Source organism: Schistocerca gregaria, chromosome 4 (assembly GCF_023897955.1).
Source record: "Schistocerca gregaria isolate iqSchGreg1 chromosome 4, iqSchGreg1.2, whole genome shotgun sequence".
NCBI classification, from domain to species: Eukaryota; Metazoa; Arthropoda; class Insecta; order Orthoptera; family Acrididae; genus Schistocerca; species Schistocerca gregaria.
This window is the reverse complement of record NC_064923.1, coordinates 318838524-318862087: the sequence shown is the minus strand read 5'-3', so window position 1 is coordinate 318862087 and position 23564 is coordinate 318838524. Positions and strand designations below refer to the sequence as shown.

The window sequence follows — 23564 nt, the reverse complement described above, 5'->3', positions numbered from 1 at the left end:
CACCGTCAACATCAATTGCATGAACACCTCAAAGAATAAAGATTTTATGTGCTAATGGAGCATTTCTGGTTCTACAAATGCTGAGGAACTGGTTGTACACACCCACCGTCCAGCATGCCATCCTGAATTGACCATCCTGGCACATAATAATGTCTGGATCCCTGACACTACCGCAACTACAGTGTTGTTGTTGTGTACATGATCTAAGATCTTATAGAGTTGCATGTTCATGTCCTTTCACAGCAGTCCTGTTCCATTCGAGGCCACAAAAAACATCATGACACCAACTTGAATGTCAGTCAAACTCCGAGATGACAGAGATTGTGTAGTCTGTTGAACACTTGTCGTCCTAACACTTCACAGTACAGTTGACAGTCTTCTCCAGTAGTGTCAGCTAGTTGCAACTGCAGGTCTGTGGTGTCATCTTGCAGCAGTGCACGTAACTTGGGATCCTCTTGTTGATCCTTGGAGAGTACTGTAATGCTCACAGGCTGTAATATGCTGGCCACCACAACTTTGTTAATGTTGAATTGGCTAATAAATTCCTGGTGGTTATACAACCAAAAGAGAAGATGATACTGTTCCTCTTAAAAGCGTCAGTCAACAGCTTGCATTCCATGTATATGGTGAACTCTCTTGCTTCAATCTGCAGTCTGAAATTCTTGGTTGCATCACAAATAGCCAAGAGCTCTCGATCATAAGTACTCTATACCTGTCGTGATGGTGATAACTTATGAGAAAAATATGCGAATGGCTGCCATGCATTGTCTGTCTGATTTTTAAGAGCCATGCCAATAGCCAACTGACTGGTGTCCACCAATAATGCTAGAGGAGTGTCAGGTTTGGGATGTGCCAACAGTGATGCTTTTGCCAAACTTTGTTTCATCATTTTGAATGCCAGATGCATTTCCTGAGTCAACTGCACAGGGAAACTGCTCTTGACTTTCAGCCCAGCCGGTACTGTGGTCAACAGTTCTTGTTTTTCCAGTGCTAAATGCCAACAGTAGAAATTAAGCATATCTAAGTACCTATGAAATGCTTCAATTGCATTCAGTCTAAACAGCTGCAGAATGCCTTCAACTTTTATGTTCAGTGGCAATTAACCTGCAGAAGATATTCAGTGTCCTAGAAATTCAGCTTCTGGCTGCCCAGACATACATTTGATCATGTTCAGCATTACACAATAATGTTCTAAATGCTGAGATGTTGGCCGTGTAGGTCCTTGGATGATGAAAACACAAGCATATTGTCTAAGTAAAGAAAAAAGTGGTAGCCCATGCAAGGTAGAGTCAATTAATATCTGCTGGATGTGTGCAGCATTGTGTAGTCCAAATGTCATGAATTTTCACTCAAATAACTTGAATAACATTATCCTCTGCTGCCACAGGAATCTAGATGTAAGCCTTTGTGAGGCTGAGTACACTAAATATTGTCATCTCATGAAATGTTTGGTTGTAGTCCATCAACTATGGTACGGGGTAGTGCCAGGCTCCTCCATTCATTTGAAATAAATGCAGAGCAGATGCCTATGGACTATTTCGTGGTCTGGTGATACCCTCTCACTGCATCATGTTACTCCCCCTTCGTGATGGCAAAGCACCGTGGCACTAACCTCATAGGCCTACAAGACACAGCTGGTCCATCTGTGGTCGCTATGTACTGTACAGTGTCGTGTAGGACTTGTTCTGGTGCACCTAGAGGTCTCCTCAAAGTCAGAAACTCTCAGAACAATGAGCAGTATTCTTTTTCGACAACTTATATTGCCTTGACATCATGTTCTGTGGTGTTTCAGGGTATCCTGTGGCCATAAGTCCTGTAACATTGTCCATTAATTGGGCATCAGCCACGTTTGGCAAGAGTTGGTAGTGTACCAAAAAAACCTGCTCCAATGACCACCTCACTGATGTCCACTACTGAAAAATCCCACAGAAACTGACAACATAGTCCCAAGTTTAATTTTTATTATTGTATGTCATTCATTGCAATGTTAGAATTATTTGCAGTGAACAGATGTAATGCTGTTGATGACCTACAACAATGCAGTGACATCCTGCATAGAATGCTCAGGTTGGAGCCTGTATCTATTAAATACTTCTGGGCAGATACTCTGTCAGATATAAACGGGCACCATGGCATGGTCAGACAGGTGGTGGGAATTGAACCCGGGTCATTAGGTATGACATACCATCGCACTGACCACTCAGCTACCAGGGGCGGGATTGTCCATACATAGATTGGGGCGATGATCAGCTCCTAGATCATCTGCAGTTATTGTTTTGGTTCATCTTATGACAATAATGTACTGATCTGAGCGCACAGCATGTCCAATTTTGTTGACAGAGCATTAAAATACAAGTGCTAGGCTGTAAGGTGTGCAGTTGCGCAACTAAATGGCTCTGACACACAACTAACCTGGCTTGGAGTGATGGCTTCTAGAAAGCAGTCCACCAGTTGCACCACAGTGTCCAGGGGCATCTCCATTTCGGAGGCTTTGATCACCTTTACTTGCAATGGCAGCTGGCTGCTCCGTAATGTGTGTAGAAGATGTTTGGATGCTGTCCCATTGTCACCCTTACTCCTAAAGTGCCACAGGTACTGTGACAGTTTCCAATCACCCGCATCAGTACTTGCTTGGTGCAGTCCTCCTGAAATGTGGTGACTCTACCAATCAGTTTTGTTTCTAACCTGTCATAGGTATTCACTAAAGACAGAGCAATATTGCTCTTTTATACATATAAGGCTGGTCTAACTGATTCTCTGTAAGTGTGAATTTGGTTGTGGGTGCTGTGATACCAGCATAACAAAAACTGGCCTCCACCTGAGCAAACCAGAGTACCAGATTGTCTGGCCAAAATAGGGGCACATGAATTGCCAGTCGTTACACTGAGGATCGGTCCACCTTCTTGCAGTATTTTTGGTGTATATTAGTTCTGAGTTACCACTGATAGGATAATTGTACCTGAAGCTCCCATACTTGAAATAATGTTCAGTTACATATACTGAAAATATACTGGATTCATTTTTATTGTAATGTTGATCAGTTAGAGAGATAGGTATATTTAGTTGCTAAGAGCAACTCCAAAACCAAACAACAAAAGAACATAGACCTGTGTTATCATGTGGAGGCCTGTAGGAGTCTCCCTGACAGGTCAGGAGTGCACTACAAAAAGGAAGCAGCTATTCTGGCAGCAGAGTACTTGTGGAGTACTCATGAGGGCTTTTAGGCTAGATGGTTGTTTGAGGTAGTGTGATGAACACTCACCAGTCGATATGCAGCAACAGAAGTCAGACCGTATTGAGAGTAAAGACACCTCAACTGTAAACATTTTGTCAGCAAACTGTCAAAGTATTCATAATAAAGTTTCCAAATTATTCTTGGGATTGAGAGCTGGCTGAAATCCGAAGTGGAAAGCCCTGAGATATTTAGCGAGTCATGGAATGGATATCAGAATGACTGGTTATAGGCATAGGAGGGGTAGTGTTCATTGCAGTTGACAAAAATATTGCCTACATTGAGAGTGTGACAGTGAAGTTATGTGATTATGTATAACAGCTGTAGGTGAAATCAAGTTAATTGTTGGATGTTTTTACTGGCTGCCCAATTCTGCTGTGTCATTCCTAGAGTTCTTCAAAGAAAGTTCATGGTCAGTAGTGTATAAATACACTGATCATGCAATACTATTTGGAAGTGACCTTAACCTATGCAGTACAGACTGGGATTTCTGTATCTGGTACAGACAGACAGTCATGCAAAATACTTTTGAACGTGTTCTTGGAAATTGTCTTGAGCAGCTAGCTCAGCAGTCCACATGCAATGGAAGTATCGTAGCTACAGCTAGGCAGGATCTTCTTGACAGTGTCATTATAGAAATGAGGATTAGCGATCAGGATGTTATTATAGCAACTATGGTTACAAAAGTTAATAAATCAGTAAAGAAGGCTAGGAGAGTCATCCTGCTACATAGAGCACATAAGCAGTTGTTAGCATCTCACTTAGAGAGTGAATTGATGTCACTTAGTTCCAGTAAGATGGACATAGAGGAATTGTGCAAAGTTCAAACAGATTATGAATTGTGGTCTGGAGAGTTATGTGCTCGGTAAATGGACAAAGAATGGAAAAGATCAACTGTGGTTTAATAATAAAATTCAGAAGGTGCTGAGGAAGCAGAGGCTATTGCACTCTCTGCTCAAAAGAGAATGCATAAATGACAACAAGCAAAGGTTAGTAGAGATTCATACATTGGTGAAAAGATCTATGCAAGAAGCATACAACAACTATCACCAACATACCTTAGCAAAAGATCTGGCAGAGGACCTGAGAAAATTCTGGTCAGCTGTAAAATTGCTAAGCATGTCTAAGGCTTCCATTCAATCCTTTGTTGAACAGTCTGGTGCAGCAGATGAAGATAGCGAAACAAGGGTTGAAGTTTTAAATTTTGCATTCAAGAATCCTTAACACAGGAGAATTATACAAACATACTGTCATTAGACCATCAGACAGACTCCCGTGTGGACAACAGAGTAATAAGCATAGAGAAACAACTGAAATTAGGGATATTAGTCTGATTGGTCTGTAATTTTGCGGATCCATTCTTTTACCCTTCTTTTATACAGGAGTCGCCTGCACTGTTTTCCAATCACTTGGAACTTTGCGCTGGGTGAGAGAGTAATGATAAATGCAAGTTAGGTAAGGGAACAATGCCGTAGAGCACTCTTTGTAAAACTGGATTGAGATTTCATCTTGACCTGTTGACTTATTTTCTTTAAAATCTTTTAGTTGTTTCTCTATGCTAAGGATGCTTATTACTATGTTGTCCACATGGGAATCTGTCCAAAGGTCTAATGACAGTATGTCTGTACTGTTCTGTTGTGTGAACGATTATTGAATGCACAATTTAAAGGCAAAGTTCTTTTTGAGGAACACTATTGAGAAAATTTAGGGAACCAGCATTTGAAGCTGACTTCTGAATGATTCTACTGGCACCAACATACGTTGTGCATAAGGACTATGAAGATAAAATTCGATAAATTAGGGTTCATATGGAGGCATATAGACAGTTGTTTATCTCTCACTCTATTTGCGAGCGAAACAGGAAAGGAAATGACTAGTACAGAGTACCTTCCACCCTGGTGACTTGTGGAGTATCTGTGTACTGTAGATGTAGATGTAGATACAAAAAGGTTACAAACTTAATATTGGCAGAGTGAACAGAAAGCATTTTACATATAGGTAAATACAGCACTCTTGGTGGCAAACACACAACTCAGCGGTTGCTGTGACTCAACTGTTAATAAATATCACAATTTCACAGACACTAGACCATTTCACTGCATCAGAGTTGCTGAATAGCATGAATGATGTTTATGTGTGCAACTATGACAGTCGATGTGTGTAGTGGTCACTGCACATATGTACCACATTCTCCAACCATGGGGCATGAGCAAAATTTGAGCCCAGTTAAATGGAGACTTAATCAAGAAGTTTCCATTGCAAATAAATTTCTACTAACTAGGATAATACTTATTACTGCAGTCAGTGGTAGTTTGTAGTCACACATCCATAATTATTTCACAAGTGGCTAATATGTGAACTTATGTTTATTGGACTGCTTCTACTTTCATATACTTTTGACAGTGTCAGTTTTCTCTGTCAGTTATAGATTGACTGGTGGGAGAATCATTTCAGCTAATAAACTAATGTTGTGTTACAGCTCAGAAGAGTCTTCAAGAGCAGCAGAAGTCCTCGAACAGTGTTGCAAAATGACCTCTACTTATGATAGGACAGATTGTATGAATACTGAGATGACACAAAATAAGTAATTGCAAAAATATATGTGCTTAAACTACCATTGTTGAACTATGTAGTTGTGTCATAGCCCTCACTATTTATTATACCAATACCTATTTCTTAGATTACAGCATGCTAATATTTCTGTAGTTGTAAACCAATATGATTTAGCTTTCATAAGTATTAATTTGTAGACAATTAATGTGTATGACTTTAGAAACACTTCAATAACGAAACAATCTTTGTAGTGTCAACAACCACATTTTTCAACTGCAGGTGTCTTCTTTTGCATCTATATTTGAATAAAGGATATGTCATTAAAATGTAATTACCTATTTACATATCCAGTGTTAGCAACGAAACTAAAGTCGTTTGTTGTTCTAGGTGCATCAAAACTTATGAAATTGAATTTATGCATGTGTCCAGTGAGAATAATGGCACCAGTGTGTTCAGAAGAATTAATACAAAGGATAGCATTTTTTTATCCTTTCATTTTGCTCCACTACTGCATCTTGGCCCTCAGAATGGTGAGATACTTCTCAATACTGGCCTATAATTTACAACAATAATGGAAATTGTGGTATGGAAACAACAAAAAATAAAAAAAGGCAAACTCACAGCTGACTGTTGTGTAGTATGTAGACACAAGTTACTGATCCATTTTATTAACATATATCTTGAACCATCCATGTACCTAAAGGTTCTCCCGAAGGATGGGATCTATGGATCAAAATGAAAGAATTTTATGCTGACAGGTGTGTGTCTAGTAGGTAGGTCTTGAATGAGGTACCTGAAATGATGTTTTTTTAATGTTTATTCTAATTACAATGGATGTTGTAACTATTATTTTTATTTTATTTGACTGTGAGAAAGTTCAGTTTGTACAAATGAAATATTGTTGTGAAGAATGGTTGATTCCATGAAATTTTTGGAAGACTAGTTTCTGTCCATAACCTGCTGCCACAGTGTTTTTTGTCTAGTCTTAAACTGTTGGGAGACATTTGCAACACTGGCACTCTCCAATACAATGTACTGCTTAGTATTGCGTGTCATCTGTCCAGCTTAAAGTGATCTTTCACTCTTCATCTTAGTTATCAGTCCTACTAGACTCACCAGACCTATATGAGGCAGGAGTTAACAGAATATTATCTGGAAGTGGCATCTCATGTACAAAGCAAAACATATGAATCATTCAGCAACATACTATAAAACATGAGCCTGTGCTTAACTGCTTCAAGCCAATGAATTCACTACTTCAGAACACTGAATTTCTGTGGGTTATATTAGTAAAAGGCCAAAAGAACTGTTGTCCACACATACAGTTCTTGGGACTTAATCATGGGGGCATCAGTGGAAATATGATCTTATCAACTGGGACAGTGGAATACAGTTGGACTCTATTCTCTACATAATGAGCAATTTCCTGCCAATTCAACAAAGAAGGATGACTGATTTGATAGCAAGAAGGTGAGCATTCTCCAAAGAGAACATATTGAGAAACATTTCAATTACACTAGTCTTATAATTAATGCAAACATACATACAGTAACAGTAGAAATGGTAACTAATGTTCTTAATAATTTTATTGAGTGGGTTTCTGCAAATAGTCTCACTCTCCATTTCAAAAAGACCCAACGCATTCAGTTCTGCACATCAAGAGATACTATACCAGTGATGCATGTGACACATGGTGAGGATTAATAACTAGTGTGGAACCTTCTAAAATTTTGGGTGTCAACACTGATAAAGTGCCTTTTGGAACCACTATGAAACTTAGTTTAGCTACATTTTCACTTTCACATATGGGGAGAAACAAATACGTAAGTTGACCTATTTTGCACATTTTCTTTCAGTAATGTCATATGGAGTAATGTTCTGGGGTAACTCATCTTGAAGAATGAAAGTCTTGTTGCTCAAAAAAACACACTGAGAACAATATGTGGTGCTCATCCATGATCATCCTGTAGACATATGTTTTGAATACTGGTTCACAGTACATTTGTTCCCTCATGAAGTTGGTTGTTAATAATCCGCTACAATTCAAAAGAAACAGCAATGCATATAATTACAATAGTAGAAGAAAAAATAACATTCATTACTCCACATTGTCTCTAGTACAAAAAGGGGTCCAAATGCTGCCTCCAAAGTTTTTGATCACCCAGCCTATAATATATAATGTCTGACAGGCAACAAAGTTAAATTTGAAAATGAACTGAAAAAGTTTCTCCTTAACAACATCATCTATTCCACAGAAAATTTTCTACTTTTCTATTGTGCAAAAGGTGGTGGTTAGGAATTACTAACTCACATCTGTAATTAATCCAAAATAGCCCTTCTAAATGATCAACTTGTAGCCATGTTTACATATGAAAGTGTAACTTGAATGTAAAACATCTCATTCCACATCATTATGACTAATTGTACAAATGATCCGTTGCACATGAAACTAACTAAATAACTACAGTAAAAGTGTGTGTGCTCAAGTAACACATGTGCAGCAAATTGTGAATTTACCATAAATGTGCCGATGGAGACTTGATAGAAGAACTCGGTGTACTTTTTTCCAGTTTACTGCTGGAAAACATCTAAACATTTTTTCCTAAATTATAAGGACAGCAAGTTATGGATAGCTGGCAATTTTATTAAAAATATCTGAAACGTTCAGAATGCTATGAATGTATTGAAAGTAACATCAGAGTACAGGGAATTTATTTTTTTGTTAAACTGTATGTTGTGTCATACAGACTGACTGTGATGGTTTATTCATATTGCATAAGATACAATAAAATAGTAAGGCTGTTTGTGAATGTGCAGCATAATTCGCATAGGAAACAAATCCAACAGAATAAGGAGCAATATGATACATCTTTTTGATTGCAGCATGGTCAGTGGTTACACAAAAAAGTTAATACCAAATCTTGATCTATGAGATCCACATGCATCTTTCTCCAAAGCCTAAAAAGAAGAAACTGAGGCAATGGTTAATAAAATGTATGAACAATTAACACCATTTTGGAGAAAATCTCTTGTGAAAATAGAACAATCACTGTACCCTGTGAGATGTCAATTACTGGTGCAAAGGTTACTGTAAAGAGTACCTGTGTCACAATGGCTCTGGAAGAGAGAGTTGTTATGCCATCTGTTGTGGGTGTCCTCAGTATTTGGTGTCATTTGGTTTCTGAGCAGCCCACTGCCAGTATAACACTGTCTATACATTTAACTTTCCTGCAAGTTACATGGCATGGTTTGAGCTTTTGGGGTATTTTGTGCTGCAGTATGGTATTAATTGGGCGAGTCACTGATGTGAACCACATAGTGTATGGGAACCAGAACTGAAGCTTACTTAATGGCTGAAGAAAGAGTGAACATTATGACTGCAAGTAATGTGAGTTGAAATCTGATTAACAAAGCCATAATCATCTCTAACCATAACACTTAATCATATTGAGTCCCAAGTCCACGCCCACGAAATGAGGTAACAGTTGAATTGAATAATCATTGCTTCAAGGCTTCAGTAAGAATGTACAAACTGCCATTCCATCTCCAGATTAGGTACTTATTTCCTGTAGAGGTCTTACAGCCATCCCAGTGGTGATAGCTGCTGAAGACTGTACCACACAGTGAGGTGACAAAACCTCATGTCAGACCTCATTTTGCCTGACACAGTGCAGCAACTTGATGTGACATTTGAAGTATTCCTTGCTCCAAATGCTTTCACAAAATTACAAGTAAATGTAATTAAACGTTTATTTATTTGGACAAGTAAACTTCAAACACAAACATTCTGCTGTTTTTGGTGTGTACAACAAAAGATAATGAATGTTCTACAGAAATTCTTCTTAGTAATATGAAGGAAAAGTTCATCTCAAACAGCTGTTCTTCAAAAAATGAAAATAAGTTCTTGACAGCTTAGATTAAGTTCTCTTGACCAATGAAAATTCTGTCTTCAAAACGAAGTACATATTCAAAGTTCTGTCTCACAAGCAGCATGACTTATTCATGGTGGAGAACACCAAGGCTCAAAGCAGAAGCCATGGGAGTGCAGCTGTCCAGGTGGGGAAAGTGATGTCCAGATGATGATGCTACGTCAGTCACAGGCTGGCTAAGACAGACATGGCTCTAGCTAGCTTTGTACTGGTAGAAATACTTACATGGTGGAAGGTTAAAATTTTCATATTGGCAATGAAAGTTACAGCAGATGCAGCAAGAGGTTTATGTCTGGAGTGACCCATGTTACTATCTTTGTGCCCTCTGGTTGGTTACCAGAAGGCCAAATCACTCACTGATATGGTCCGGAATGTTCTTCAAACCAATTGCAAACATTTGTAACCTGGTGAAATGCTGCATTGTTACCCATAAAAATTCCATTGTTGTTGGGGAACATGAAGTTAATGCATGGCAGCAATGGTCTTCAGGTAGCTGAACATAATCATTTCTAGTCAATGAACAGTTCTGTTAGACCAGAGGACTCAGTGCATTTCATATAAACACGGACCTCACCATTATGGAGCCACCACCAGCTTGCACAGTGCCTTGTTGACAATTTGGATCCGTGGCTTCATGGGGTCTGCACTACACTCAAACCCTACCATTAGCTCTTAGCAACTGAAATTGGGCCTCATCTGACCAGTTGGCTAGGGTCCAGCTGATATGGTTATGAGCCCAGTAGAGTTGTCGCAGGTGATGTCATGTTGTCAGCAAAGGCACTTGAATCAGTTGTCTGCTGCCATAGCTCATATTCATCGTATGTTCCACATTGATTTCTATGGTTATTTCAAGCCATTGGCTAAGCAGCTGCAGCAGCAAGTCATATACCCCTAGCTTACTTATTTGTTACATAGTTTAATTCTTAATTTATTTGCATGTTTTTGGGAACTTTCATTGTTTAATTCACATATTTCGGGCATATTATAGCATTTGAGAGTTGTAGCATTGCGCTTTAGTGTTTACTTCGTAGATTCTTACTTAAATTGCGTGTTAGTTTCCTATAGGAGGTATAATTTCAAGTTTTAGTTACTGTAATTGTAAATTCAGGCAGATTGTAGTGCAGTTGTTAGGCATTTGTACAGGTTAGTTAATACATTCTTTGTGTGTTTCCCTTGCGTTATCTAGGCACAGACTCGTGTTTCAGTAACTGTTGTTCAACATCAATTAGAATGGACAGGGACTGTAATTGCTGTGTTCGGATGAGGGCTGAGTTGGCATCCCTTCACTCACAGCTGCAAGCGGCGCTGACTTTGGTTGCGCAGCTTGAGGCTGTTGCCAATGGGCACCACTGTGGGGAGCCGGACTTGGGTATCATGGGGATGTCAACCTCGTCCCGTCTGTCCCCAGATGGGTCTGCCGCTGTGGTTGCCCCAGTTGTTGGCCGCAGTGGGACTGAGCCCTCACCTGTGGTTGATTGGGAGGTCGTTCCAGGGCATGGCAGGCAGTGAAAGACCTCCCCAGAGGCTGATCAGAAAGCCTCCCCGGTGCATCTGACAAACAGGTTTCAGGCACTGTCTCTGGCTGAGCCAGATGCAGCTGCCTGCCCTGTTTCAGAGGATGATTCTCAGCCTTCAAGGCAGAGGGTGGGCTTGTTGGTAGTTGGGAGCTCCAATGTTAGGTGCGTAATGGGGCCCCTTAGGGATATGGCGGCTAAGGAGGGGAAGAAATCCAATGTGCACTCCGTCTGCATTCCGGGTGGAGTCATTCCTGATGTGGAAAGGGTCCTTCCGGATGCTATGAAGAGTACAGGGTGCAGCCAGCTGCAGGTGATGGCACATGTTGGCACTAAGTACGTGTGTCACTTTGGATCTGAGGAAATTCTCTCTGGATTCCAGCGGCTATCTGATTTGGTGAAGGCTGCCGGTCTTGCTTATGAGATGAAGGCAGAGCTCACCATCTGCAGCATCGTTGACACAACCGACTGTGGACCTTTGGTGCAGAGCCGGGTGGAGGGTCTGAATCAGAGGCTCAGATGGTTTTGCGACCGTGTTGGCTGCAGATTCCTTGACTTGTGCCATAGGATGGTGGGGTTTCTGGTTCCACTGAATAGGTCAGGAGTTCACTGCACTCAACTGGTGGCTACACGGGTAGCTGAGACTGTGTAGCATGAACTGGACGGTGTTTTAGGTTAGAAGGCCTCAGGAAAGTACAGGGTGGGCTGCAATCTCAAAGGGTGCATGGCAAACACAGGACGTGCTTGGGTCAAGGAACAGTTGGAATTGTAGTTGTGCTGGGAAAGTCCCTGAGCTTCAAGCACTAATAGAAAGCACAGAAGCTGAAATCGTTATAGGTACAGAAAGCTGGCTAAAGCCTGAAATAAGTTCTGCAGAAATTTTTACGAAGTCTCATATGGTGTTCAGGAAATATAGATTAGGCAGAATTGGTGGTGGAGTGTTTGTGTCTGTCAGTAGTGGTTTATCTTGTATTGAAGTCGAAGTAGATACTCTGTGCGAATTGGTATGGGTGGAGGTTATACTTAACAGACAAACTAAGTTAATAATTGGCTCCTTCTACAGACCCCCAGACTCTGATGATATAGTTGCGGATCAGTTCAGAGAAAATTTGAGTCTCGTAACAAATAAATACCCCACTCATACGGTTATAGTTGGTGGGGACTTCAACCTTCCCTCGATATGTTGGCAAAAATACTTGTTCAAAACCGGTGGTAGGCAGAAAACATCTCCTGAGATTGCCCTAAATGCTTTCTCTGAAAATTATTTCGAGCAGTTAGTCCACGAACCAATGTGAATTGTAAATGGTTGCAAAAACACACTTGACCTCATAGCCACATACAATCCAGAGCTGATAGAGAGCATCATGATTGATACAGGGATTAGTGATCACAAGGTCATTGTAGCTAGGCTCAATACCATTTCTTTCAAATCCACCAGAAACAAACGCAAAATAATTTTATTTAAAAAAGCAAATAAAGTGTCACTGAAAGCCTTCCTAATAGACAATCTCCATTTCTTCCAAACTGACTATGCAAATGTAGACGAGATGTGGCTCAAATTCAAAGATATAGTAGCAACAGCAATTGAGAGATTCATACCTCATAAATTCGTAAGAGATGGAACTGATCCCTCGTGGTACACAAAACAGGTCCGAAGGCTGTTGCAGAGGCAACGGAAAAAGCATGCAAAGTTCAGAAGAATGCGAAATCCCGAAGATTGGCTAAAATTTACATACGCGCGAAATTTGGCACAGACTTCGATGTGAGATGCCTTTAATAAGTTCCACAACGAAAAATTGTCTCGAAATTTGGTAGAAAATATGAAGAAATTCTGGTCGTATGTAAAGTACACAAGTGGCAAGACACAGTCAATACCTTCGCTGCGCAGTGCCGATGGTACTGTTACCGACAACTGTGGCACTAAAGCAGAGTTATTGAACACAGTTTTCTGAAATTCCTTCACCAGGGAAGACGAATGGAATATTCCAGAATTTGAAACGCAAACAGCTGCTAGGATGAGTTTCTTAGAAGTAGATACCTTAGGGGTTGTGAAGCAACTCAAATCGGTTGATACGGGCAAGTCTTCAGGTCCAGATTGTATACCGATTAGGTTCCTTTTAGATTATGCTGATGCAATAGCTGCCTACTTAGCACTCATATACAACCGCTCACTCACTGATAGATCTGTACCTACAGATTGGAAAATTGCACTGGTCGCACCAGTGTTTAAGAAGGGTAGTAGGAGTAATCCATCTAAGTACAGACCTATATCATTGACATCGGTTTGCAGTATGGTTTTGGAGCATATACTGTATTCAAACATTATGAATCACCTCAAAGGGAATGATCTATTGATATGTAATCAGCATGGTTTCAGAAAACATTGTTCTTGTGCAATGCAGCTAGCTCTTTATTTGCACGAAGTAATGGCTGCTATCGACAGGGGATCTCAAGTTGATTCCGTATTTCTAGATTTCCAGAAAGCTTTTGACACCATTCCTCACAAGTGACTTTTAATCAAGCTGCGGGCCTATGGGGTATCGTCTCAGTTGTGTGACTGGATTCGTGATTTCCTGTCAGGAAGGTCGCAGTTCGTAGTAATAGACAGCAAATCATCGAGTAAAACCGAAGTGATATCAGGTGTTCCCCAGGGAAGCGTCCTGGGACCTCTGCTGTTCCTGATCTATGCAAATGACCTGGGTGACAATCTGAGCAGTTCTCTTAGGTTGTTTGCAGATGATGCTGTAATGTACCTTCTAGTAAGGTCATTCGAAGACCAGTATCAGTTGCAAAGCGATTTAGAAAAGATTGCTGTATGGTGTGGTAGTTGGAGTTGATGCTAAATAACGAAAAGTGTGAGGTGATCCACATGAATTCCAAAAGAAATCCGTTGGAATTCGATTACTCGATAAACAGTACAATTCTCAAGGCTGTCAATACAACTAAATATTTGGGTGTTAAAATTACAAACAACTTCAGTTGGAAAGACCACATAGATGATATTGTGGAGAAGGCGAGCCAAAGGTTGCGTTTCATTGGCAGGATGCAACAAGTCCACTAAAGAGACAGCTTACACTTCACTCGTTAGTCCTCTGTTAGAATATTGCTGCGCAGTGTGGGATCCTTACCAGGTGGGATTGACGGAGGACATTGAAAGGGTTCAAAAACGGGCAGCTCATTTTGTATTATTACGTAATATGGGAGAGAGTGTGGCAGATACGATACGCGAGTTGGGATGGAAGTCATTACAGAAAAGACGTTTTTCGGCGCGGCGAGATCTATTTATGAAATTTCAGTCAGCAATTTTCTCTTCTGAATGCGAAAATATTTTGTTGAGCCCAACCTACATAGATAGGAATGATCATCAAAATAAAATAAGAAAAATCAGAGCTTGAACAGAAAGGTTTAGGTGTTCATTTTTCCCGCGCATTGTTCGGGAGTGGAATGGTAGAGAGATAGTATGATCGTGGTTCGATGAACCCTCTGTGAAGCACTTAAATGTGAATTGCAGAGTAGTCATGTAGATGTAGATGTAGATGTAGATGTAGATGTAGATGTAGATGTAGATGTAGATGTAGATGTAGATGTAGATGGTGTTTATCTTTTAGCACTGACAACTTCACAATATACATAAATGATCTGGTGGATGACATCGGAAGTTCACTGAGGCTTTTTGCAGAAGATGCTGTGGTGTATCGAGAGGTTGCAACAATGAAAAATTGTACTGAAATGCAGGAGGATCTGCAGCGAATTGACTCATGGTGCAGGGAATGGCAATTGAATCTCAATGTAGACAAGTGTAATGTGCTGCGAATACATAGAAAGATAGATCCCTTATCATTTAGCTACAAAATAGCAGGTCAGCAACTGGAAGCAGTTAATTCCATAAATTATCTGGGAGTACACATTAGGAGTGATTTGAAATGGAATGATCATATAAAGTTAATTGTCAGTAAAGCAGATGCCAGACTGAGATTCATTGGAAGAATCCTAAGGAAATGCAATCCGAAAACAAAGGAAGTAGGTTACAGTACGCTTGTTCACCCACTGCTTGAATACTGCTCAACAGTGTGGGATCTGTACCAGATAGGGTTGATAGAAGAGATAGAGAAGATCCAACAGAGAGCAGCGTGCTTCGTTACAGGATCATTTAGTAATCGCGAAAGTGTTACAGAGATGATAGATAAACTCCAGTGGAAGATTCTGCTGGAGAGACGCTCAGTATGGGCTTTTGTTAAAGTTTCGAGAACATACCTTCGCCAAAGAGTCAAGCAGTATATTGCTCCCTCCTACGTATATCTCGCGAAGAGACCATGAGGATAAAATCAAAGAGATTAGAGCCCACACAGAAGCATACCGACAATCCTTCTTTCCATGAACAATACGAGACTGGAATAGAAGGGAGAACCGATAGAGGTACTCAGGGTAACCTCCACCACACACCGTCAGGTGGCTTGCGGAGTATGGATGTAGATGTAGATGTAGATGTAGGGAAACGCCACTACTCTCAGTCATTAAGTGAAGGCAATTGGCTACTGTATTATCCAAGGCAAGAGACAGCACCTGAAATTTGGTATTCTAGGTACACTCCTTACACTGTGGATCTCAGAATATTGAATTCCCTAACAGTTTCTGAAATGGAATGTCTCACGCATCTAGCACCAGCTTCCAATTTGCATTCAAGTTCTATTAGTTCCCATAGTGTGGCCATAATCACATTGGAAACCTTTTCACATGAATCACCTGTCTACAAATGACAGCTCCAGCAGTGCACTGCCCTTTTATACCTTGTGTACGTGACACTGCCGCTGTCTGTGTACATGCCTATCACACTCCCATGGCTTTTGAATCTCAGCATATATTTCCACCTCTGTCAAAGTCACTTGCATGACATGATATTAGATGCCTTCCCCCCTTACTCAGCTCATTATGGCAGTAAAGCCGAGGATGGAATCAGGGTTGATGACATTGGAGGGGAGAGGAGGTGAGGCACCAAAGCCAGTGGCTCAGCTACAATTGGTGACATGGGGAGGGCCACTGGGACTTTCTCCTCCAGTTGGAATGGAACTTCCACAACTGGGGACACTGGTTTGAAATCCAAGAACTCCTCATACTCCATTGCCTTTATTCTTAATACAACATTTCATTTTCTGTTTTCACCTATGAAATTATACTTATGCAACTTACACATTTCTTTTTTCATTCCCAGAATTTCTGACTTGTCTTAAGATATCTTAAATATGTATGTTTTCAGTCAATTACCTTATATGTTAATGTTGCAGTGTATGATAAATTAAAAATTAATTTGACTGCCCCAGACATCCTTATTATTATCACATTGTATTACTTTTAGTGATTATGATAACAAATTATAAAACAAAATAAAACACTCAAATTATTAATCAAATGGGTCAATTGTTTATTCAAAACTGTATATCCAAAATCCTAAAATGACTGGGAAGACAATCAAAAATATGGTTGTATCAGGGTCTTCACTAAACAGTTACATCATGAAATACATTATGAACTGTCTAAGGCAGTTACATCTCACCAGACATAAAATCATGTAGTCAAGCAAATCAAAATTATGCTGACCAGTCAGTATGTACAGAGAAGCTATCCAACATGTACACTGAAGAGCCAAAGAAACTGTTACACCTGCCTAACATTGTGTAGGTCCCCCATGAGCACAGAGAAGTGCCGCAGCATGATGTGGCAATGACTCAACTAATGCCTGAAGTAGTGCTGGAGGGAATTGACACCATGAATTCTGCAGAGCTGTCCTTAAATCCATAAGATTGCGAGGGGGTGGAGATCTCTTCTGAACAGTACATTGCAAGGCATCCCAGATATGTTCAATAATGCACATGTCAGAGGAGTTTGGTGGCCTGCGGAAGTGTTTAAACTCAGAAGAGAGTTCCTGGAGCCACTCTGTAGCAATTCTGGATGTATGTCTCTGTCCACGCAATACAATTTTAAATTAGACTCGTGTGACCAGGCAACATGTTTCCCGTCATCAACAGTCTAATGTTGATGTTGACAGGTCCAGGCAAGGCATAAAGCTTTGTCATGCAGTCATCAATGATACATGAGTGAGCCTTCAGCTCTGAAAGCCCATATCGTAGATGTTTCATTGAATGGTTTGCATGCTGACATTTGTTGATGGCCCGGCAATGAAACCTGCAGCAATTTGCAGAAGGGTTGGACTTCTGTCAAGCTGAATGATTCTCGTCAGTCGTCATAGGTCCCATTCTTGTAGGATCTTTTTCTGGTGCCGGCGATGTTAGAGATTTCATGTTTTACCATGATACACTCATGAAATGGTCGTATGGGAAAATCCCCACTTCATCACTGATGCAGGGACTTTGTTTCACTGGTCACCAGCTTGTGAAAGTAAATTTTCCACCCCTAAGACCATGTTGTAGTCTGCACCCTGGTTACTGATGTAACAACCAGGCTTCCACATGGTCCTTGTGACAGACACTTCCCAGTATGGTTTGGAGATGATAATCAATTGCTCATAGATCTCCTGACCACTCCAAGCAGCCTATTGCTTATACCTAAAAAATGCTGACTCCTGCTCAAACTAGGTACTCTCAGATAGAAAAGGAAGCTTTGGACATTGTATATGATGTGAAGGAATTACATGTTTTTTTTCTATGGTACCAAATTCTATATGATCACAAGGACAAACCATTGGTTCATGTATTCAGTCCTTCTGTATCATTACCAGATAAAGCAGAACATTGAAATCAATGATGAGTTCTTTTCCTTTAACATTACAACTTTGAGATTCATTTCTGCCCTACAAATGAACACACAAATGACAATGCTTTGTCCCACCTGCCAACTGGTCCAGACCCAGGATTTGATCAGGAGGAATTGCTTTGTTCCCACATTGATGTCATTGCCCAGCAGACTATTGATGGTTTTCCTGTAACTAGCACATGGATCCTGAAGGCTGTGACATTGGATCTTGTTTTGTTGAAGGTCATAACATTCGTACACTGTGGTTGGCCGGATTCACCACCTTCTCATGTGTCTGACCCCCTCTGTAATTACTACATCTTTCAATGACAATTCTCTGTTGTGGATGGTGTTCTGGTTTTAGACATGGATCACTAAGCCCCTCAAATAGTGATCCCCTCAGTGCTTCATTTGGAGATTCTCTGTTTATTAAATGCAGATCATTGGGGTGTACCATGCACAAAAGCATTGGCCCATCGACACTTGGTCCAGTTTGGATGGTGACATTACCCAGCTGATACCTTCCTGTTGATAGTGTGTGATGCACCAAGCAGCTCCTCAGGTGTCGTTGTCGTCTTGTCTGATACTGTCACATGCATGGGGCCATATACATGTGGATTTCATTGGCATCTTTCTTAACGCTTATTGGCTGTGGTTGTTGATGCATATTGTCTTTCTCCATATATCATTCACTGTGATTCCATATCCACTACTCCCATCACCATAACCTTGTCCAAATGTATTGCAGGAAATTGTGAAAGAAATTTTTTTTGATACGATTCTTTACTTTTGTTTACTCTTATGTTACACATTTCTTTGATTTGTTTGTCTACCAATAGATATTTAGTTGTTTGCATTTGGCAATCTTGTTGCAGAACCATATCATTTTGGCAGATACATATAATACATGAGGTGTCATAAGCATTTGCAAGTACCTTTATCATATTAAAACAGCAGCTTGTACAGAAATTTTGAAATTAGATCTGGATTTAGGGGTAAAGAATCTTCCAGAAACAGTGTATATTGTTCTTGAAAATGAAGTAAATATTTCTTTTATTGATCAGTGTCCATTGAAGTTTTGTGAGATTCTCTCAGGTGTCTCAGGTGTGCAAACTTGTGTGAAACCTTGTGTTGTCATGTGGAATGAGAAGTTCATTTGCATTTTTGTAGTGATGAACACACTGAAGCTGTTTGTTCAATTTCCTAAGGGTAGCACAATACACTCCAGAGTTGACTGTTGCATCACCAGGGAGGACATCAAACAAAATAACCCCTTCAGAGTCACAGAAGACTTTACTGTCTGAGGATGTGACTTTAAACTTTTTATTCAGAGGGGGGGAGGGGGTGAAGGGGCACCACCTGACGGATTGTCATTTTGTTTACAGTTTGAAGTGATGAACCTGTTTTTCATCATCTGTGAAGATGTTCAACAAAAAATAATCTTGATCAGTCTTGTAGCCCACAATTAGTTCCACACAGGGGGCCCTTCACTGCTCTTTATGGTCTTTTGTTAATCAGGAAGGAACCCAGAGGGTCACACCTTTGAGTATCACAACTAATGGACAAGTGCCTCCTCACTACAATCAGAGATGTCCAGTTGTGCAGTGAAGTGTTTGATTGTGACCCACTGATCACCTTGAATGAGAGTGTCTGCACATTCCAACATTGCAGAAGCCACACCTGTGTGTGGCTAACTGGTATGCAGGAAATCAGACAGGTTTGTGAAATCTTGTGGTGGTGATGATGACAGATGCCGTGCCTAATGATTCACCATGTTTTTATGCACTGCCCAATCTCCATAGACATTCTATAAGCTCATACGAATGTCTGTAATGCTCTGGTTTTCTGCCAAAAGAAACTCTAAACAGTGCTCTGGTTGGAACACACCTTCATTACAGACACCATTTTGAAGGCTACATATAGTGTTGCCACTTATTGGAATTTCATGAAACTATAAGGAGGACATGATGAGCCACAACAAATTCTGCATTTCTTCAACTGAAATTGGCCGAGGAAAAAAATGTGTTGCATTTAACACCCCTTGTACACCGTGTTTTTATAATGAATCACAGTCATTGTTATTGCATTGAATCTCCAACAGTTTGAATTAAAATAATCATGGTGCAGCTTAGCACCTGCTGCAGGTATACTCCATGTGGTAAACTCTCTCTCTTCCATTGCATAGAGATGACAGAGAACACTTTCATCCATATACTCAAGAACAATCAGGACTCAAATAATAAAAACATGAATGGCAAAAGTTACCCACCCCAACAGTTGTGAATGTTAACCCTTTAACTGCTCTGGACATATTAACATGCATGCCTTTGTACCTGTTCCTGTGTGCTCTGAACATGTTTACACACGCCACCAGTCCTTCTACCTGGTACTCTGAACATCTCTACACGTAGACACATTCAGAGTACCAGATAGAAGGACTGGTGGTGTGCGTAAACGTGTTCAGAGCATACAGGGACAGGTACAAGGCATGTGCATTAACACGTTCAGAGCAGTTAAAGAGTTAAATCTCTGCTTTCAAGAAGGGAAGCTGTGCTGACCCTGGATCAAATCTGCCTCACAGATTAACAATGAGGGCCAGCCAGGATGTGATTTTTAGGCAGTTTTCCACACTGCACTAAGTGATTACTGGGCTGGTACCTAAATCCTGCCTTAGCTACATGATTCGCAAACATTTAGAGAACAGTTGGGATACACACATTCCGTCTGTGAGGGGAGGAGGGGTAGGTGTGAAAAATCATGGTAACCTTTACCAATGTGGGACAAAGGCACAAAGAAAAGCAGAAAAGGAAAAATGTCAAAAGTTATCAAATGTTGAACTACTGAAACTGATATTTAGTTTGAAGGAGCATATAATGATAAAAATAATGAGACGTTAAGAGAAATATGAAAATACAGTAGCAAAGGATACAAAAACCATTTGTAACTCTGGATTGAAATGATTGCCACTGTGTCTTGTTCTTACAGCTGAGTATGCTGATTTATATTTCTACCCCAGATGTATCAGCTTCAGTTATTGACAGTTATACACACTACATTCTCTCTATTATTAGTAGCTTGACAGAATGGGTTTAAACTACTATTTTTCAATTATCATCGTCATCATCATTGTATAGAGTTTTCTTATCATTGGCAGGATCTGCTTGGTAGACAATCTCTCCATCTTCTCTGATGTTCCCATTCCTCTCTGTTGCTCTCTCACATTCTTCAGCTTTCTTCTGAATGCTTTCTTCTAGTAATTTTAGCCACTTGTCCCTCAACCTCCCTCTTGATGTCCTGTCTGCTATCTTCATTTCATGCATATTATTAGGTATCCTGTTCTCATCCATTCTCTATATATGTCCATGCCATTTGAATGTTTCTTTCTCAGTCTACTGATGCAACATTTCCTTGTGTGTTATCTCCCTTTCATTTTAATTTCTCACATTTTGTTCAACTATTCAGAAACTACTCTTCCCTTTTACTCACCTAGCTTTTTTCTTTTTCCTTCATGACCCAGGTTTCTGCAAAGTATAACAGACATGTCTGCTATGTTCGGTATATCACCTTACTGTTCTGCGAGTCTTCTTTGTTCCACATCATTCCTCTCACACTTCTGTTTTTCAGCATCTTCAGGTCATTCTAATACCATTAACTTCTTGTGGAAATGTAACCTTCATAGAAGCCACCAATCTGAATTTTGTGTACACGAATTAATTGAATTACTTGCTCATAGTTTCCCCATTATTTACTTCAGTGTTTTACTGTATAATTTCTTAATGTGCCTGTGTATTCTGGATTAATGAATGAAGCAAATTTTTGTTGTTGTTGTTACAGGTGATGAAGAAGTCCGAGGACTCTACCGAGCTCGTCTAGTAGATTTTTGGCAACACAGTGGACCTTATTCTGATGTAATTGAGTATCCTAAAAGCAGAGCTTAGGATGTGATTTCATCTTCTTTAATTAAATACTTATTCAGGGTATGTGTACAGTACTAGAAATAAATTAATATTTGTGTTTCCACATTGTGAACATGATATGAATGTACTACATATGCAAATATGGAAAATGGAAATTTGTTTGACACACTTTAAATAACATAAATTGTTCATGAATTATTGCTGTGCACACAGCATGTAAATAATTGTGTATTGTATAATTAAACTGTATAACTGTAAGAGTATTTATCTTATAGCAGTTATTGAAAATGAATGAAAAAGGAACATAAATAAAAATTTAAAACGGTAACACAATGTAAACAATCTTTTCAATACCACAACAGTATGAAGATAGATCACTTTTTTATGGTTCAAAAATCTTGAATAAAGCTTTTTCTAGTTTGTTAGTTAGTTTGATATTACATGAATCATTTGCATGTCTTTTGTACACAAACAAAATGGACTGCAGATGTCCATCTCGAGATGAACAAACCAAAATTCCATGATAAATCATAGTGATATGGAATGAATTATTTTACATTCACAACACAAATTAATCTGTAAATATGGATACATACTGACCATATACAAGTGATTTCTTTTTAATATATATGTGTGAGTTAGTAATTCCTACCCACCACCTTATACACATTACAATAATAGAAGTTGTAAAATAGATGCAGAAACTTTGATTTACTGAGGTATTATTGTGATGATGTTATTGTTAGTCAGTGAGATACCATTCTAGAATTCATCACCTTAAGAATTTTGGAGAATGATGTCAGTAGTGAAACAAGTCATTAGTTATTGATAGCTCTCCTTTCATCTTTCTTATAGAGGGTCTTACAACTGCGTCTTTAAATCTCTATGAAAAAATACCTTGAGTAAGTGATGCATTACATATTTCAGAAAGACAGGCCATGTTACATGGGAACAAATCATTAGTACTCTGCTTGAAACACCATATCCAGAAGACCTTTTATTTTTGAGAGAATGTCTCATTTTCTCAATTTCAGAAGGAGAGGTTGGTGATACATTCCTATGGTTGAATTTTATTGGAGTTTTGTTCCTATGATTTTTCTCTTATTCTGTTTGTCATTATATTTTCTACTGTATTTAAGAAATGATTATTAAACACATTTTCTATGCGTGACTCATCATATCCCTTCCATTTAAGTCAATAGTGGTGTTGTCCTGTTCTGTGGTCAGTTGTCCTGTCTGTCGTTTCATTAAATTCTGTATAACCTTACGTCTGTTGTTGAGATTACTGATTTATGATGTAATATACTTGTTATTTGATTTTTAATAACTTTTCTTAATAATTACGAGTCGTTTTAGTAGTGTGCAACTACTGGAGGATTTCTACTTGTTCACGCCAACAAGTAAATTTGTCTTTTCCTTTCAGAAAATGCTTAAATCCTTCTGGTGATATATGATTTTTTACATGGGTGTTTAATGTTCTTTTTGATTAGCTTATGTGGAAAGTTGTTTTTAAAAAATAATGAACTTATTATGGAATAGATTAAATTTTATATCAGCATTTCATTTGTTATAATTCTCATCTCTTTCATTTGTTACTGTTATAGATTTCACCTCTCGTAAATTATTCTTAAAAATGTTTGTACTGGAATCATTAATTATTCTAATTTCCACT

The 23564-nt window shown here is 39.4% G+C and overlaps 1 protein-coding gene across 13 annotated transcripts in view; it reads left to right on the top strand.

The window, feature by feature from the left end:
- LOC126266871 (alpha-L-iduronidase) overlaps positions 1-22236 on the top strand; it is a 215063-nt gene extending 192827 nt beyond the window's left edge. For 11 of the 13 annotated variants that reach the window (XM_049971511.1, XM_049971516.1, XM_049971512.1 and 8 more), the window contains 2 exons: positions 6173-6315; positions 21810-22236. In XM_049971511.1, coding sequence (XP_049827468.1) covers positions 6173-6315; positions 21810-21913 — 247 coding nt within the window. In that variant the 3' untranslated portion in view covers positions 21914-22236. Of the gene's footprint in view, positions 1-6172; positions 6316-21809 lie in introns of those variants that run through there. The other 2 variants (XM_049971514.1, XM_049971518.1) reach the window with 2 other exon arrangements.
- Positions 22237-23564: the final 1328 nt, after the last annotated feature.